This window comes from Pristis pectinata, chromosome 20 (genome assembly GCF_009764475.1).
Source record: "Pristis pectinata isolate sPriPec2 chromosome 20, sPriPec2.1.pri, whole genome shotgun sequence".
NCBI classification, from domain to species: domain Eukaryota; kingdom Metazoa; phylum Chordata; class Chondrichthyes; order Rhinopristiformes; family Pristidae; genus Pristis; species Pristis pectinata.
In genome coordinates, this window is record NC_067424.1 from 25735530 (window position 1) to 25755166 (window position 19637).

The 19637-nt window shown below is 41.2% G+C and overlaps 1 protein-coding gene across 2 annotated transcripts in view; it reads left to right on the forward strand.

Moving 5' to 3' along the window:
* nav1b (neuron navigator 1b) overlaps positions 1-19637 on the forward strand; it is a 485995-nt gene that overhangs the window by 231386 nt on the left and 234972 nt on the right. For both annotated transcript variants that reach the window (XM_052034603.1, XM_052034604.1), the window contains one exon: positions 1360-1746. In XM_052034603.1, coding sequence (XP_051890563.1) covers positions 1360-1746 — 387 coding nt within the window. The remainder of the gene's footprint in view (positions 1-1359; positions 1747-19637) is intronic.

Sequence of the window (19637 nt, forward strand, 5' to 3'; positions counted from 1 at the left end):
GGAGCAGGTCTATGGTGGGACAGGATGTTGGTGAGTGTTTTAACTTATCAGCTGGCCTCCCTGTTTCCTGCTGTGTCCCCTGGGAGTGACCTGCCATAGGGGCCCAGAACAATGTGTTCTGAATTCCCTTGCAGTGCCCCAAATGCAGTGTTGCATTGGGAGTGATGTTAAGAAGTACAGCCACAATGTAGAAATCATGTCAGGATTGCAAAGGTGGCTCAGCAGTGAAAGTGCCTGGCCTTATTTACTGATTGGCATGGTTTGACCTGGAAATAGTCACAAACACAATTTACTCCAGGTTAAATTTATTTCCAATCACATAGTGCTTGAAAAAACATGCCATCTGATTTGATTTCTCGACCCTATACCTAAATTAAAGGTGTCATCATTACTCCAATGGTTCAGCATCTTCTCAGTAACTTTCTCTAGCTATTGTTATTGTTTCTTTTGATTGTTCTCATATGAACAATAGAATTATGATTGTTTATTTGAACAGTACATTTTTTGTCATAGTGCAGATTGACAGTATTAAGGATCCCTAAGTGGTATAGAAATGATTATTTTGTTTCCATTAATGTAATAAATTTTAAATTGAAGAACTTTCTAAAAAGGCTCATTTTCAGGAATAAGCACGGGAAATTATGTAACGTTTGAGTGAATTGGCTTGAGTTACCATTGATTGTAAAATTAAAATCACTGAAGCTAAAAACCTGATTGTCACCAACTGCACAGAGCGATCACGATCAGCACTCAGAATTACTGCTGGAATGTTCATAGTGGCAAGCAATTATCATATCCATTATCTCCTTGTGCTAACTAACAATGGTTTCATATCACATTATTTGAATAAACAGTTCATGGAGTTCCATTTTTTTTAAAAATAACTACCTTTTCTATAAGCATGACAAATTGCAATCTATTTTTTACCTTGTGCAACATTTTGGGAAAAAAAAGAGGGAACAGTCCAAAAAATCCTCTAGGAAGCCTAACCCTGTGGAGTCCTCACTTCATAATAGCTAGGAAGATAAAAGATTTTCCATTTACAGGGAGTCTGTTATATCACAGGACACCCCAGTGTCTGCACAGGCAAGGAATTGCTCATGAATGGTTGACACTTGTTTTGTAGAAAGTAAGCTTCTGTGGTTAGATTGTTCTTTTTTCTCCATGGGTGGGAAATTCTCTATTTTGTCATATCGGATAGCTCAGGCTAATAAAACATATCACATAGCAGACATGCTAGTATATAAGCCACAGCTGGAAGCATTAAGGTAGCTTTCTCTGTTTCAGCTCCGAGTAAGTGTTAGCATTTCTTAACATTACACCTACCTTAATTCCTCATTTTCTTTACTTACTTTGCAGTGCTTTAGATGCAGCCTTTGACAGCGACCTGACTGCTGAAGTAAATGCCAGAAGCCGCGGCACAAGTTCATCTAACCGATCTTCACCATTGTCCTGGCGCTATGGTCAAGCAAGCCCCCGTCTCCAGGCAGGGGATGCACCTTCTGTAGGCACTGGCTGCCAGCCTGGAGGGAATTCTGGCTGGTTTGTTCGTGGAGACTCCTCCCATTACTCTCACACCATGCCCATGCGGAGTTCCAGCAAATCATGTAACATCTCTCGCTTAGACTTGGATTCTCTGGATGCTGATGACGTGGACCTGAAGTCTATCAGTGCTGACATGTCTGGCTATATGAGTGACAGTGATCTGTTGGGGAAAACAATGAATGATGATGACATTACAACTGGGTAAGTTGGAATTTCATTCTTGTAGCTTCCCTATAGTATCAACTTTAAAACTGTTTCTCAAATTGTTTTCGCATTATTTTTATTAAATACCCACTGCATGTTAAAATCATACTGATTGCAAAGTTGCATGAAAGTGATGTGTGTGTCATTTAGGTTCTATTTGAGAAGGCACGTTTAAGTTGCCCAGTGTTTAGCAGTGATTGGCTAATTGCATAAAAAAAATCAAAATACCATGGATGCTGGAAATACTCAGTAAGTCAGGCGGTCTTTGTGGAAAGAGAAATAATGTTAATTTTCAGCTTTTCAGAATCCAACATGGGCAGTAAGATCAGTTTAGAATCAAGAATATTTCATTTGCTGAATCTTAAACTAAGTGAACTATACTACCTAAAAATTCAGTTGTTTCTCACTACTTTTTTCAGCAAGATGTAACTGGAAATCGATCTTTTTGTTCCAGACTGAAATGTGATAATAATTATTTCTGGGTTGTTTCATGTCATTCTACTAATTCAACTGTGCACATCCTGGTGGAAGTCTGGTTTGTGACCCTGAGTGGAAATCACTTCTGGGGTTTGCATGATGATGCTGTTCCTTCGCATGATGATGCTGTTCCTTTGCAACACTCCTTGCAGCAAACAGGGGGAATGGTCACCAAGAGCACCAGTTGGAGGGCAGGTTAACTTTTACTGGAGGGCCTCTGATCACTGGAATCCTACTACTGCACCATATCCACTACACCCTGTTGGGGTGCACTTGAATTTCAAGGTTTATGTACAGTGATGTTGAGTTAAAGTTGGAGTACTGCCAGATGAAGAAGAACTAGTGACTAATGGCCCAAACTAATTTCTTGGTGGTGATTGACTTTTTTTTCATCGTTGAATTTAAATTGGTACAGTATTGTTCTATCAAGTAATAGTATTTAACCATTCATTTATTATTTGTTTCTGTCTGAGATCAACACGGTAACGGGTCTTTATTCAAGTGCCCTTTATATCTAACTGTCCTCATAAAGGTTTAGAGGCAAGGTAGTGTTAAGTTATTGTGCTGGTAACCAAAGGTTTAAACTTAGACGTTGGAGAATGCAGATTTAAGTAATTGATTAAATCTGAATCTCTCCTCAGCTGCTGATGTTCATAGGAGTAATCGTAAAACTGACAGATTGATGTAAACTTCCATCTGGGTCATTAATATTCTTCAAGAAAGGAAATCTGCACTAGCAGACCATTTCGCAGAACACCTGCACTCTGTCCGTAACCGCGATTTGCATCTCCCCTTTGCCAGTCACTTCAACTCCCCCTCCCACCCCATCACAGATCTGTCAGTCCTCGGCCTCCTCCACTACCAGGAGAATTCCAAGCACAAACTGGAGGAACAGCACCTCATTTTTCACCTTGGAACCTTACAGCTAAACGGCATGAACATTGAATTCTCCCACTTTAAGTAACCCCCACCCTCTACACACCCACCATCCCTCTTCTTCCCTTTCCTAGCCTATCTCTCTTTTTTCTGTCCTTTTTTTCCTCCTTACCTTTGACCCATCCCCCGGTGGATCTGCTCTCCACTCCTCCCCTGCACCTGCCCATCTGTCTCTTACCTGCATCTACCTATCACCACCTTGTGCCCACCCCACCTCCCCTCTAATGTCAACTTATCACTGCTCTGCTTTTCCCACCTATATATTGGGCTTCCCCTTTTCCTATCTCCCTTCCTGAAGAAGGGTCCTGACCCGAAACGTTGACCGCCTGCTGTTCTCCACGGATGTTGCCTGGCCTGCTGAGTTCCTCCAGCATCATCGTGTTTTTCATGCCTCTTAACCAGTCAGGCTGTTTGTGGCTCCAGACTCAACAACGTTGTTGACTCTGAATTACCTGATGAGTTCAGGAATAATTAGGGAAGGGCAGTAATGTTCACATTCTGTGAGGAAATACTTCCTGCCAGTCTGGATGAATTCTATGCTTATTTGCTCATTTCAAACAATTTCAGCTTTTGAAAGAAGTAATAGAAACATCTCCCTCCAAAATTAGAAAGGATGTTTGGTTAGTTAAGAAATTGAAGCACACAAAAATGATGTCCACATTTTAATGACAAAAGAATGTATTAAAATTCCAGAAGTTTACACGTGGTTATCCATGTGCTCAGAAAGTTGAGTAAAGAAGTCCTTAGTCAAGTGACAAAATCCTGATTGGCAGCATGGCTTTGAACAATGCAGTGGAAAGATGTGAGTGGACAAAGTCTGTTCTACGAACCAGGGACTCTCAGATCTTACAGGTTCCTTATCCCAGTTCCAGGATAATCATCACAAGGCACTGCTCTGCCACTGGACCTCAAGGGGGGTCCATCAGTGGCGTGCAGCCAGGAAATGGTTGGTCGTGCTCACCCAACAAGTTTATGACTTGGGAAAAAGAAAAAATAATTGCCAGAATTTATTTATCTGAAAATGTACTTAAGTTATATGATGCAAGATTTAAGTAAATGAAGAAAATCCATTTCCCTGAAGACCACTCTGGCTTTTTGGTTACAATGATTCCAGTAAAATGTCTGTACTATAGTGATATTTGCTCCAAGGCAGGACTTCCAAAGTAGTAATCTCTGGATTACTCCTGGTGCCACGTGCTAATCAGGGCAGGAATAGGATGATAGAACAGGTGAATGAGTGGCTGAGGTACTGGTGCAGGGGGCAGGGTTTCAGGTTCTTGGATCATTGGAACCTCTTCTGGGGCAGGTGTGACCTGTACAAGAAGGACGGGTTGCACCTCAACTAGAGGGGAACCAATTTCCTGGCCAGGAGGTCTGCTAGTGCTACTTGGGAGGGTTCAAACTAGTTTGGCAGGGGGATGGGAACCAGAGCACCAGGTTAGAAAGTGGAGGGATTGGGAGGAAGGTAAATGTCAGGGCCAGTAAAAACAGGCAGGAGCAAAGTAATAGACACGATGGGACGAACAGTTTGAAGTGTGTGTATTTGAATGTGAGGAGTATTGTGGGTAAGGAAGATGAATTTAGAGCATGGATCAGTACATGGGATTATGATGTTGTGGTCATAACAGACTTGGTTGAGAGAGGGACAGGAATGGGTGCTTAATTTTAAAATTTTTTTTTAAATTTTATTTTTTTAAATTTTATTTACAGCGTGGTAACAGTCCAACGAGTCCACGCCGCCATTTTAAACCCCCAAATTAACCTACCCGTACGTCTTTAGAATGTGGGAGGAAACCGGAGCACCCGGAGGAAACCCACACAGACACGGGAGAACACACAAACTCCTTACAGACAGCGACGGGAATCGAACCCCGATCACTGGCACTGTAATAGCATTGCACTAACTGCTACACTACCGTGCTGCCCCATGTTCTTGGGTTTTGATGTTTTAGAAAAGATAGAGAGGGAGGTAAAAGAGTGGAGGGGGGGAATGCGCTGCCAATCAGGGCCAATATCACGGCTGCACTCAGAGGGGACATAATGGAGGGCTCGTCCACTGAGTCTATATGGGCTGAACTCAAAAATGAGAAAGGTGCAATCACTTTGATGGGATTATACTACAGACCCCCCAGTAGCCACTGGGACATTGAGGAACAGATATGCAGGCAGATTAGGGAAAGGTGTAAAACTAATAGGGTTATTGTCATGGGGGACTTCAACTTCCCTAATATAAACTGGGACCTCCTTAATGTAAGAGGTTTAGACGGGCAGAATTTGTTAGGTATATGCAGGAGGGTTTCTTAAATCAATATGTAGATAGTCCAATGAGAGGAGGGGCTGTACTGGACCTGGTGTTGGGTAATGAGCCTGGCTAGGTGACCGACCTTTCAGTGGGAGAACAGTAAGGGAACAATGACCACAAGTCATTATGTTTTAAGGTGGATATAGATAAGGATAAGTATGGACCCTTGTGGGAGAGTATTAAATTGGAGCAGGGCAAATTACGGGAGCATTAGGCAGGAACTAGGGAGAATTAATTGGGAACAGCTGTTTTTGGGCAAGTCCACATCTGACATGTGGAGGGTGTTTAAAGACCAACTGCAGAGAGCACAGAACAGGTATGTTCCAGTAAGAAGGAAGGACAAGGATGGCAGGGTAAGAGAACCCTGGATGTCGAGAGAGGTGGTGAATTTAGTCAAGAATATAAAAGAAAAGTATATAAAGCTTAGGAAGCTCGGATCAAACAGAGAACTTGAGGATTACAAAGAAGCCAGAAAGGAACTCAGGAAGGGAATTAGGAGAGGCAGGAGGGGCCATGAAAGGTCCTTGGCAAGTAGGATTAAAGAGAATCCCAAGGCATTCTATACATACATCAAAAGCAAGAGGAAAACTAGGTAGGACCACTCAAGGATAAAGGAGGGAGCACATGCTTGGAAGTGGAGGATGTGGGTGAAGTCCTTAATGAGTACTTTGCATCAATATTTACCAAGGAGAAGAACGTGGAGGATGGGGAGATCAGTGTGGAGCATGCTAATATGCAAGGGCATTTCGAGATAAAGGAAGTGATGGCGTTAGGTCTCTTAAAGAGCATTAAGGTGGATAAGTCCCCAGGGCCTGATGGGATATATCCCAGTTTATTGAGAGAGGCAAGAGATAAGATTGCTGGGGCCTTGACCAATGTCTTCATGTCCTCTCTAGCCACAGGTGAGATCCCGGAGAACTGGCGAGTAGTTAATGTTGTTCCATCATTCAAGAAGGGAAACAGGGATAATCCTGATAACCATAGACCGGTGAGTCTCACGTCAGTGGTAGGGGAGTTACTGGAGAGGATTCTTAGGGATAGGATTTATGAGCATTTAGAAACCCATAACCTAATTAGGGACAGTCAGCATGGCTTTGTGCAGGACAAGTCGTGTCCTACTAACTTGATTGAGTTTTTTGACAAGGTGACGAGGGTGATTGATGAAGATAGAGCTGTGGATGTGGGCGACATGGATTTTAGTAAGGCGTTTGACAAGGTCGCTCATGGGAGGTTCACCCAGAAGATTAAGATGCATGGGATCCACAGTGAATTGGCTGTTTGAATTCAGAACTGGCTTGCCCATAGAAGACAGGGTAGTGGTCGATGGGACTTACTCTAGCTGGAGGTCTGTGACGAGTGGTGTTCCTCAGGGATCCGTACTGGGACCTCTGCTGTTTGTGATGTATATAAATGACCTGGATAAAAATGTACATGCGTGGGTTAGTAAATTTGCAGATGATTGGTGGTGTTGTGGATAGTATAGAAGACTGGCAAAGGATACAGCAGGATTTCGATCAGTTGCAGATATGGGCGGAGAATTGGCAGATGGAGTTCAACCCGGCCAAATGTGAAGTGTTGCACTGTGGGAGATCAACTGTAAAGAGACAGTACACTGTTAATGGTAAAACACTTAACAGTGTTGATGAGCACAGGGATCTTGGGATCCAAGTTCATAGCTCCCTGAAAGTGGCTACACAGGTTGATAGGATGGTAAAGAAGGCATACGGCATGCTTGCCTTCATTAGTAGAGGCATTGAGTTCAAGAGTCAGGAAGTTATACTGCAGCTTTATAAAACTTTAGTTTGGCTGCTTCTGGAGTATTGCATTCAGTTCTGGTTGCCCCATTATAGGAAGGATGATGAGGCTTTGGAGAGGGTGCAGAAGAGATTTACCAGGATGCTGCCTGGATTAGAGGGCATGTGCTATGATGATAGGTTGGACAAACTTGGGTTGTTCTCTCTGGAGCAGTGGAGGCTAAGGGGAGATCTGATAGTTTTATAAGATTATGGGAGGCATAGATGGAGTAGACAGCCAGTATCTTTTCCCCAGGGTTGAAATGTCTAATACTAGAGGGCATGCATTTATAGGGGGTAAGTTCAAAGGGGATGTGCGGTGCAAGTTTTTTACGCAGAGAGTGGTGGGTGTCTGGAATGTGCTGCCTGGGGTGGTGGTGGTGGTGGTGGTGGTGGAGGCAAATACGATAGGGGCATTCAAGGAGCTCTTATATAGGCACATGAATGTCGAGGTAAATGGCAGGATATGGACATTGTGTCGGCAGATTAGTTTAGTTGGGCATTTTATTACTAATGTAACTGGTTTTGCACAACATTGTGGGCCGAAGGGCCTGTTCCTGTGCTATGTTCATCGAACTATGTTCTATATTCTATTTGCATCATTGTTTTACCAAAGCAAATGATGACTGTTGCTTATATATGCATTCAGACCCACTAGTTAGGATCTGGTTTGGATCATCTTAATATTTTATTTAGCTTTATCCTTCAAGGAATAATTTGTGTCAATATACGAACAGTTAACTAGAAGGCAAAAAAAAAGCTTCTAAACTTTTGCTGTAGACAGGTGTTAAAATGGAAGAAGATCAGAATTGGCAGTTTAATTATATTGAGTAATTGAATCTTAAGCTCTTACCTTCTTCCCCTCCCTATAAAATAAAGTCCTCTCTATTCCCCTGCTGTGCCAGATGTTCTCAAATCACAAGGGAAGGTAGGCAGCTTAAAGAAAGGTTGCTGTTGGAAGATTTATAGGAGAGGCACAAGTTGATTTCGCCTCATGTTGTTTCGTTCCTTCCTTCTTCCCTAAGGGCAGTCCTTTCACTTCGATACAGCATAATGTTCACATGGTTTAGGAAGGTATAATCTGGAGGGAGCCATCTTGATCCAGTGCTCTGTGACATACTCTATGGTGCAGTCACAATGTGCTTCATAAGACTGCCTTAAATAGAACACAGAATTAATCTTAATTTAGAAAATAAAGTTTCTTGCAATGTTTACACTTCTTAATTCAGTACACCAACCCAATTTAGTAACAAAATAATCACAAAATCATGTGAAATGCCATCCAGTAATCTTGCAGTAAATATTCCTGATGAAGCCTGTTTTGATTGCTACGGTGTGCTTTCCGGAAGAGATTGTAGGTGTACTGAAGAAACAACTTCAGTGGATTATTCTTGAAAGGTGGCAAGAAATGATCTCAATGTGGTAATTGCACATATTAATTGTACAAGTTAATTGTAGAATCTCTAAAAAGGAATATCTGAGTTTTTATGTTTATTTTTATGTGGGCTTTGTAGGCTGAGGCAACATTTAATTGCCTATCCTTAACTGATTTTGAGAAGGTGGTGGTGAGCTGCCTTCTTGAACCACAACAGTCCTTGATATATGAGTATACCCACAATGCTATTAGGGAGTGTGCTCCAGGATCTTAACCTAGTAAAGGAAAGGCAATATATTTCCAGGTCAGGATGGTGTGTGGTTTGGAGGGCAACTTCCAGGTGGTGGCATTCCCATGCTTCTACTGCCCTTGTCCTTCTGGCTGGTAGAGGTGGGTTGGGAAGGTGGTGTCTCAGGAGACTTAATGAGTTGCTGCGGTGCATCTTGTGGATGGTACAAACTGCTGCTACTGTATGTTGGTGGTGGATTGAGTGAATGGTTGTGGATAGGGGTGCCATCCACAACTTGCGTAAGGCACTGATGTTTAGTCTTTGAATTATTCTTTTAATGTAATATTTTTCACTGAAGGGGCATTTATTTCTTCCTTTATCAATATTGTTTCCTGGGTGTTCACAAGTGTCAATGCACAGTACTAGAGGTCTGGTACTAGAGTTTCACTTTGATTTTCCTGCTTACAGGTAAGGTGAGAAATTCAGTAGGGTTAGAGGGAAGGAACTGGGAGGATGTGGGTTTGGGGAAGTGGGAGGGGGTGATTAGGGCAGAAAAGAGCTTGGAGGAGAGGGTTAATATGGCTGGGGGGCTACCGCAGAGCTCTGAGACAAGGGTGTGAGACTGCAGCTTGAAGCAGTATCGTCTTGATGTCAGTGGTGTCAGTTTTGATAAATTTAAAACTGAACCGAAATTCTCTGGGTCGATCCTTTCTTCAAATTACTTCCATTAATTAACATCTGTACCAGTTCCAAAATAAATCTGGAATGGCGCAAATAACTCATTGCCTTGTTAAACTGTTCCCATTAAAAGTTTGTGTTTAGCAATTTGATGAAAAGAGTGTTTTCAATTTGGAATTTAAATCGGGGGATAATTTTTGGATTAGGTGCTGATGGGTAGAATGTCCTCCTCTACCCAAGAGCATGTTAGCTGATGTATTTTTTGGCTACAGGCATATATTGGAAAATTTAGACTGATCATTTTCTTGATGCTGAAGCCCAGTTATTCTACATGTCATGTATGTGCTCTCGTACCATTGAAATGAGGGGCATCCCATCATCAGTAGCTTTTGTGTCCTTAATTTCATTTGTACTAGATTGAACCTAAATTTAATGATGCTAGTCCAGTTTCTTACTGCAGCTTAATGTCTAAAATATTAATTTACTTTCAGGGATTATTTCATCAGTCATATATTTTAAAGACAGGTAATAAGTATACATTAGAATGCTGCCTGATTAAATTAAAATATGTTGCTTATAAGCTTCAACTGATCACTTGGTCAATAACTTATTAAATATTTGTACATGCATGAATAGCTCTAAAATGCCTATAACCAATAAACTATTTGAGACTGGCTGCTTCTTTGTCTGGTAGTGGCCGAAATATGATTCAAAACTTTGTGTGGTTGATTGAGATACAGTCACCAGATCTGCCCAATAGTTGGCATTTGAATGATGCATTTGTAAAGATTGTGATTTAGTTAAGTGAAAAGTACAAACATATATCTGTTATATTTAATCGGTGAATGATTCAAAAGATCTGGCTAGAAGTTCTTTGCCAGTTCGAAATAGACCAGCTGCGTTAACAATTTTACGAAAATTTTCTGTACCTAATTTTACACCAGGGTATGCACGGTACTTCTCATAGAGTTTACACCACTCTATGAAAGCTGTCTTACAGTCTTCTTAAAATAGAATTAGAAATGTTGGTGCAAACATGATACCAAGATGGGAATGTGTGTTTTTTCCAGTAGAGCAAGCAGCTCTGGGTCTGAATGACTTGGGTGCCTTCTCACCATGGGCAGCAGCAGATAGATTAACTGGCTAATGGGCAGCTCTGCTGGAGCGGCAGTTATGGAAGCCTGATTGCTTCATCTCAAGAGAGGACAGGAGGTTCGTGCTCTCAACCATCTGGCTCTCCCTTGGGCCAAGGCTTCAGGTGGTTTTGCTTCAGTCTGCCAGAAGGCAGATCACACAGCCGCTATCATACATTCTAGCTCACTAAAGCCTTCCAGAGAAGGAAACCCTATGCCCTTACCCCATCTGGACTATATGTGACTCCCGACCAACAGGTTGTTGGTTCTTAACTGTCTCATCATTTTAAGGGCAATTAGAGATGGACAATAAAAGCCACAATTGCCAGCAACATCTAGGTCACCTGAATGAATACAGTAACTCAGAAGCCTCTGCCAATGGTGGGGAGTTCAGAAGGTTGTCCTGGATGGCAGAGGAGTGAGATTCCATTGCAGCTTTGAGACACTGAATGGCCTCTTCCTGTGCTGCTTTGGCAACTGAGACCTCACCATGATCCACTGCCCCATGGATATGGTCAGATGAAGCTGGCCACCAAATTCCACTCTGGAATTCCTCCATGAAAAGACTCCCTGGAGCTGGATTCGATCATGCTCCTTGACATTTAATGTAAGCTTTTAGACAGATCTGATAGTATGTTCACGATCACTTGCATTAGGCTCTGTCCAGGAAATGGCCATTGATATCCTGAGATGATCCTTCTGAGCAGTCCGATATGCAACCTTCCCCTCCAGGGAGTTGCCACAAAAGCTGCCTTTCCCCTTTGCATCTTCTCACCTTGTACAAAACATAACACTAAAGTAAAATAAAAGCAATAGGTCAGGTATCCCTTGTGAGTTAACATTATAGCTGGATGATCTTTCATCAAAATTGGGAAATAAAACAGATATACAGGTTTTAACTTGTGAAGAAAGTAGAAAGAGGAAGAAGGCACATTTGGTGGAATTCTACAAACAGATTGAAGGCAGGAGAGATTAAGTGCGAAAATGGGATTTAAGTTGAGGTGAAAGAGAAAGTCAGTCAAGCATGTAAAGAAAGTAGGTTGGTCTGGGGAAGATACAAATAAAAGAAGCAAAAAGTACCAGAGAAAAGTACTGCAGATACTGGAAATCTGAAAGAAAACCAGGAAAAACTGGAAATGCTCAATATCTGAATTTGGTGAACTCATTGCTAAGCTCCAAAAAAGACTATAATGTACCGAATGATAAATTGAGGTGCTATTCCAACACTGCACTTTGCGTACCATCAAGTGCCTGGATCTGGGCTGGTGGATGGGACTGATAGTCCAGACCCAGTAAATGCATGTCTTCTTCCTCTTTGGAGACCCATAACTCCTGGGAGTGTGTGCAAATGGGATGGCCCATGAATCTGAAATATGAAAGGCCAAAGAGAGGAGAGGGCAGGCAGGAGGGGCTCTAATGAAACATGTGGGTGTTACAGACAGGAGATTGCAGAATGAGGAGAGCTGAGTTGTGCAGGGGCTGACTGGCAACGAACATACTGTCACCAGTCCTCCAGGGAATGGCTAGGTGGCAGCAGAACCCATGATTATAGACCGCATCTCCTCCAAACAGTTGAGATGCTGAGGTTGGAAGGGCTCCCACTCTTACTTGTTGCAGTGGTTGCCTGTTGTGACCAACCTCCTCCTGCAAGAGAGACAGAAAAGGATCAGTGGGTGTATTTCAATGTGTATGAATGAAACAGCTGCTGTTTATTGAATATCTGTAAACGTGTGTGAACGATGCATATGGGTGAAATAATGCACGTGCTGTCACAATGGTACCTCCATTGATCTTGATCACACCAGTGAGGTCATTGAACCTCTGTACTGAGAGGTCCACAGATCTTCAATCCCAACATTGATCCCTCCTGACACATCATCTCACTGGCTTCTGTTACCCTGGCATGTAAGACCACTGTGTGGCTGTTGGTCAATTTAATAATGATGTCAAGGTGAGGGCTTTAGTGAATTCTGGGGGGGGCTTTAGCCATCAATGAGCAATTGCCTTGCAGCCATAACTCTATGCAGTGATTGGAATTCTGTGCAATGGTTTCCAGCATTGGTTGGATTAGAGGGTCAACTTCCCTTGATTAAATTGAACCATGGCACAGTTGGTGTTGTTTGCATTCAATAAATGCATAATACTCATGAAATTGTTTGTATTTAAAGAGTGTAATGGGCAAATCTTTGTGCTTTATGTTTCAAGCACACACAAGCTCTTGCATGAGGAGCAAGCATAAAAATTGTAGTCCAGTTGTAATGAGGCAAATAACTGCAGATTCTCATGCAGGATTATTTAATTGCATGTTTTTATGGCCAGCACATTTCTAGCTGATAGTCTTTGATGAAATACTGGCTCACTAGAAAGCTAGATTCAGCAAAGGTTTCCCAGCCCAGAGTCCTATCCCCAAACATATACCTCTCCTTCAACAGGATGATTTGGACTTGCCAGACCTCAAATGAAAACTTGATGAGCACTGTTCAGTGGAAATATCCAGACTGCAGTCTGACATGGAGTCCAACGGTAAAAGTTTCAGCAATGCCCCGTCACTAATACTGCGATAGAAATACTGCAAGAGCAGCTAATTCTTTCCTTCGAGTGCAAAGAAAAGTCTAAGGGGAGCAAAGTACATGGTAATTCATTATTTGAATTATCACACAAAGGTGCTGGAGGAACTCGGCAGGTCAGGCAGCATCTATGGAGGGCAATGGACTGACAGTGTTTTGGGTTGAGACCCTCATCTGGACTGGAAAAAAAAGAGAGGAGATAGTAAGGAGTTTGTATGTTCTCCCCGTGTCTGCGTGGGTTTCCTCCCACATTCTAAAGACGTACAGGTTAGGAGCTATGGGCATGCTAGGTTGGTGCCGGAAGAGTGGCGACACTTGCGGGCTGCCCCCAGCACATTGTCAGTAACACAAAAAGACGTATTTCACTGTGTGTTTCGATGTACATGTGGCTAAAAAGGTGGGGGGAAGGGGTGGAGCAAGATCTGGCAGGTGATAGGTGGATCCAGGTGAGGGGTGATAGGCAGATGAGGGAGGGGGGAGAGTGGGAATGATGTCAGAAGCTGGGAAGTGATAGGTGGAAGTGGCAAAGGGCTGAAGATGCTGGAATCTGATAGAAGAGGACGGTGGAGCATGGAATAAAGGGAGGGGGTGGGGAGGGCAGCTGATGGGGAGGGTGTGTGGGTGTTGGGCAGATGGAGAGGGAGGGTGCAGGGGAGGAGGATAAAACATCAAGTGATGAGGGCCAGTTGCATTAGGAGGAGAGGGAAAAAATGGGAGAAAAACAGACAGAGGGAGAGCAGTTACTGGAAGTTAGAGAATTTGATGTTCATGCTTCTGGATCGGAGACTGCCCAGGCAGAATATGAGGTGCTATTCCTCTAATTTGCATTTAACCATAACCTGACAGTGGACAAGGCTTATTTATTGAGGAACATCTATAGCTTTTGAGCAATTTGACAGCTGATTAGGCCAAGAAATGCAGCTTGCTCAGCTGTCAATGCTTTCATGGGTGGGGCTGGTTCTGGCTTGGCTCACGTGACAACATTTTAAGCATTGAAGACCCTGGATCTTTCTACCAGGATGTATTTATGGTGTATGAATAGCCATGGTAGAAAAGGGGAGTACATCTGTAATATTTTACAAAATGTATGGATAAGTATTACAATTAACTGGCAGGCATTCTGATTTATATATGCATTGTTCTTTTAGGATATCTTAGGTTTTTATTATAGTTGTAGCAGAAAGAAAGAAATTATAATGGAGACATCTTCTTACACAATTTTGTTCTCTCATCTGTTTAAGTTGATACTAAAATGATTTTAGTTTCACAACATCTTAAGTGCAGAAAATTAAATATCTAGTTCATTCTACCCCTGAACATGCTGAACATCAACACTAAACAGGAATTTCCACTTCCAACACCCTCGTGTACAGTTCCACGATGTAAAGTTACTGCAATGCCGTTGTCATCTCAACCACTCAGTCTTGTATTATTGTTGTTATTCTCTGTCCAGTGGCTGTTTGCTTAGCTTGAAGCTGTATAACTTTAAAAGTGGAGAAATACTAGACATCAGAAATCAAATAAGGGAACAGCATGTATTATGGAATTAGATGGAAAATAGATTTAGGTTCCAAATGTGGTTAGTGTAAGAATGCTACCACATCTTGTTACACAGATTCAAAATAAAGGATAAAAATCTCTGAAAACACATACAAGTGTAGCTTTGTAAGAGCTCCATTTTCTGAAGTCAATAGGAAATGAAGTCTTGCAATTGCCAGTGTGCTGGTGGCATCATTGGTATGCCACAGCAATTGTTTGAGAAGCTGAAGTCCTTAATCAGGACTATCGAATTAGCTGATCTTGGAATTTTTTTATCATAGGGTACTAAAGGAAGTGGCTTGCAGTACAATGATGACTTTTAATGGGTACAGAAAAGTTCAATGGGTTTAGTTAAAGACCTCTTTGAATTCATCAGATGACGGGATACCGATGGCCAAAGAAAACTGAATACTCACTGGGTATCCCAGGACAATATGAGTTGTGTGTGGATATAATAGAAAGTAATTGCAGTCCTTAAATTAATCAAGCTAGTCATAATTGCTGAATGAGTGAATAGTACATTGTTATTTCTTCCAGACTATTAATACTATTCACTAGTTGAGAGAAATGTTAATTAGTGAGCAGGCCAGTTTGTGCAATCTAATAATGCTGATCAAGTTTATTCTGTTTTGCATGAGATAAATATGTTTGTTACAGTGGGGCCTTTGTTTTTGCATGTGAATTTTAAATAAGGTAAAACTCCCATAATCCAGCATGGAGCTATGGTTGCGTCGGACTAGCAGGTTTCCCGGATATTGGATGTTACTCCTTTGAATACCCAAACACACTTTTATTTAACTTTCTTTACATATTACATCGTGATATAATAAATTTCCAGTGAACCCAGTGTGTTGAAAGGGAGTGGGAATATACAAGCATTCCAGACCTTGAATCCAGTCGCACACCTGGCCCACAGTCTGGACCCTGGCCTCAGTTGCACTCCAGACCCCTGGTTCTGGCTATAGACTTCGCTTGCCTCCTGAATCTTGGCTCACGTTCTGGACTCGCAAGTGAGCCAGATGCAGGACCATCAGGATTTCCCAATAATGCTGGATTATTGGAGTTTTACTGCAGCTGTGAAAATCTGTCATTAAATTAGATTCCTTTGAAAGTCAATTTATGTTTTTCTGTCGGTAAATAATTTGTATATCTTTGCTGTTTATTGCAAAATCTCTATCATCTTCAGGAAGCCAGAGTTGTACATGCAACATATATTGATCCCTGTAAAGATAATGTCTTCAAAGTAATGGTGATCAACAATAACTAGTATTTATATCACACCTTAAACATCACAAGGAATACAAAGGCACCCCAATTTCAAAGACATTAATCTCATATGAAGCAGAAGGAACCTAGTCTTTACCATATTATATGGAACAAATATAAGTGTCCTATTATATCAGCAGCTCTGTGTACTTTTGGCGTGTAAATTAAAGATAACTGGAAACATGTGCACTTTGAGAAACTAATGGAAACTGCCCCCTTATTTTCCATTGATTTTTTTAATGCTGTCTTATACAGTACTGAGATAATTACTGCTAGATCATACAGATTTAACAGATTTGATCAAATTTTCACACTACAACTTCACTTACTATGGGTAAGTCAATGAAAAACATGGGTGCAATGTTACTATATTGATATCACATTTTGCCTATTTTGCATTTTCCCAGTTATGATGGGAATTGACTATACTATTCCAGACTAAGACAGGAAATCATTACCAAAATATGTTTTGTGGTTCGAAAGCATGGCCACAGAACTTAATATTGCATCATTGAGTATATAACCTAGTCCAAGATTTTAGTGCAGTATTGTAGGAGTCCTAAACTGCAGGAAGTGCATCTTTCCGATGAAAATTTCAACCAGAGGTTATAACTGCCCTGTTGGATGAATATAAGAAACCCTGCAAGGGCAGTGATTGGAAGGGGTTTGGCGAGTAATGGAAGGTGTGAATGCATCCCTTCTATCCTGAACATTATTCATAGTTTAACTCTAATTAGCTACCTCATTTCCTTATCCAACAAAGAATAAATTCATTGGCTGTGACCATGTGTGGCTGGGTGGGATTAATTACTGTGGAAAGACAAACTGAGTTAACGTTTCAGGTTGAAGAACCTTCATCAGAATGACCTAGAAGAATTGATTTGCTCTCTGTAATGATTTTTATTAATTGCTTAATGTTGTTTCTCAGAATAAGTCAATAGTGAAGGCATTGAAGCATAGCAGATTTTGTTTTAGATTGTGCACATAAAAATTTACCAGGATGTCATACAAAGCTTTGAACTTCACTTGCAATCCAATTTATTACTGCTCTAACTGCTGAAGAGGATATTTTAATTAGTTTTTATTTTTTTTTAATTTTATTTACAGCATGGTAACAGGCCCTTCCGACCCAACGAGTCCACGCTGCCCGTTTTAAACCCAAATTGACCTACCCGTACGTCTTTGCAATGTGGGAGGAAACCGGAGCACCCGGAGGAAACCCACGCAGACACGGGAAAATGTACAAACTCCTTACAGACAGCAACGGGAATCGAACCCCGATCGCTGACGCTGTAATAGCGTCGCACTAACCGCTATGCTACCGTTTTGTTTACCTGTTCTTTATGTGCAACAACTAGTTCTGTAGGACAGCAATTGAGGCATAGACTTCGAAGTGCCTGCTAAAATTCCATACATCTGAATTTTTGTAACTTTAGTCAAAACATATTTTTGATATTGATTTTCTGCCTAGCTTAGGCAAGCTCAGTAAGATTCACTATCTGGGAAGGGAAAGAAAATGCAAATCAACGGGGCTGTGCAGTGCCAGAAAGACATTGTGCAGGCAGTTGGTAAACCATGGAGCAAGGTAGGGCATGTGCCAGGTGTCAGTGGGGGAATGAATGGCCCAGTTTAGATCTTTTTCTTGTATGTGACTAATCCTGCTGCTTCATCTAAAATAAGTACTTGTCACAGCAGTAGCACATCATGTTAACAGTTTTATTTGTAATTGCAAGAGCCTTCTAACACCGTAGCATTTGGAGAATTTAAATTTGAACTAATTCCCACTCAGTCCTCCAGGACATTTTCATGCAACTGCTCTTTTTGACTGCAGCTGTGATAGATGGCATTATTTTACTTCTGTTATTTGAAGTTCAGTGACATCAGTGTCATAATTAACCGCAATTACACAGCAAGGGGGCAATCACTGGAAATAGCTTGCAGGCAATTAGTTTTCACAGGACAATGACCAAGAGGCACTTTCTGTACTGTTGAAGTTGTTACTGTCAGAGCTGTTTTACATTTTAAGATCTGTTGGATATATTGAAATATTACGGTTAGGCAGCTGTGGCATTATACTTGTTGTCTGGCAGGTTTTAAAAATAAGGACTTTTACAAAATTAATTAATTGTTCGTTTGGTTTTTGATAATTGCCAACAGTATCTCTGAAAAATTTCTCTTCGATAAATAGTCTGTCTTGAAACTGGGATAGAGATATTAGCTTTAAATAACAACTTTTCAAACAGTAATCGAAGAACAATTTTTCATGCAACATTTGCAACATTGAAAAGCAATAGACCTAACATTACATTCCCATTGATTTCAGTGGAATGGATTTTGGAAGCAAGTACAAGATGGTATTGCTATTTTACAGGAAGTTTAATACTATTGACTGAGGATGAAGTTGACTGGGACAATTGTAGTTCAGATGCAACCAGTGCAAAAGTAGTGTGCACGAAATAGTGCATTACAGAAAACAGAAGACTATTCTCCATTCATTTGTTCAAATCTGTCTTGTTATTAACATAAAAAATCAGTGAATCGCATCCTGCTTACCTCCGGCTGATGGTTCCATTGAGAACTGTGAAGCAGCTTGTAGTGGACTTCCATGAATGTGCAATGCAACATGGAAGTCAGAGGTGAGCTATTGATCAGACCGCCCACTGTGCCACTAGACTCAGCAATGAGTCCAGGGGCAGGGTACAAACGTCCTGAAGCATTTCACCCTTGGCACCTCAAGCTGTGCTATGTAATGCAACCCCATTCATTTAAATCAGCTTCATCAGCTAAATGTTACTTCACCTTTGTTTTAATTAATTTCTAACAGTTAACTTTTTAAATTTTTTTAATCACTTTTAAATCTAGTTCAACTGATCTTTCTGATTATCAGAAACATTTAGTTTAAAGTCCTTTCAGGGCTGTGAGCTGCTAAAGGTCACAAGGATGTTTTGTGGGCAGGGCCTCAAGATCTGCTACCTGAGGCCTGGCCACTCGCAGCTCATTCTGCTCCACAGCTAGGCCTTGATGTCAATTGGAACCACAAAGCAGGGAAGCTAAGTGTGGCCAAGGGCAAAGTACAGGGCTGTGAGCATGTATCAAGGACAATCTGACAAAACATAGTTTTCTCTTTTACTTATTTCCTCAGTTGAATTTGGCAAACACTATCAAGTAATAATGCTCAGTATATTTATTCAAACAATTTTTATATGGCAGTGCAACTTAATTTATTTATGTTCAAAATATCTATATCTAAGATTCAGCCCATTGGGCCTTAAAGATGAATGATTTTAAGACAAAGATTGTTATTGGCCCAGATTATATGGGCAGTAAAAATAGCAAGGTTAAATGAACAATGCAGTATTTGTTCTGGAGTTCAGTGGTCTAGTGTCATGCATCCTCAGACTGACTTATATTTCCATTAGCTGTGATTGACTGAAAAGTAGAACATTTATTCTTGCATGACTTATCCTTTGTTAGTGAAGTAACAATATAAAATGTGCGTGCTTAGTTTAAAATTGCCTAGATACTGGCCTCATTTACCTTACATTAGTTACTGAAGAAACTTAATGTTGTTTCACATAATTGGGCTCTGTGTA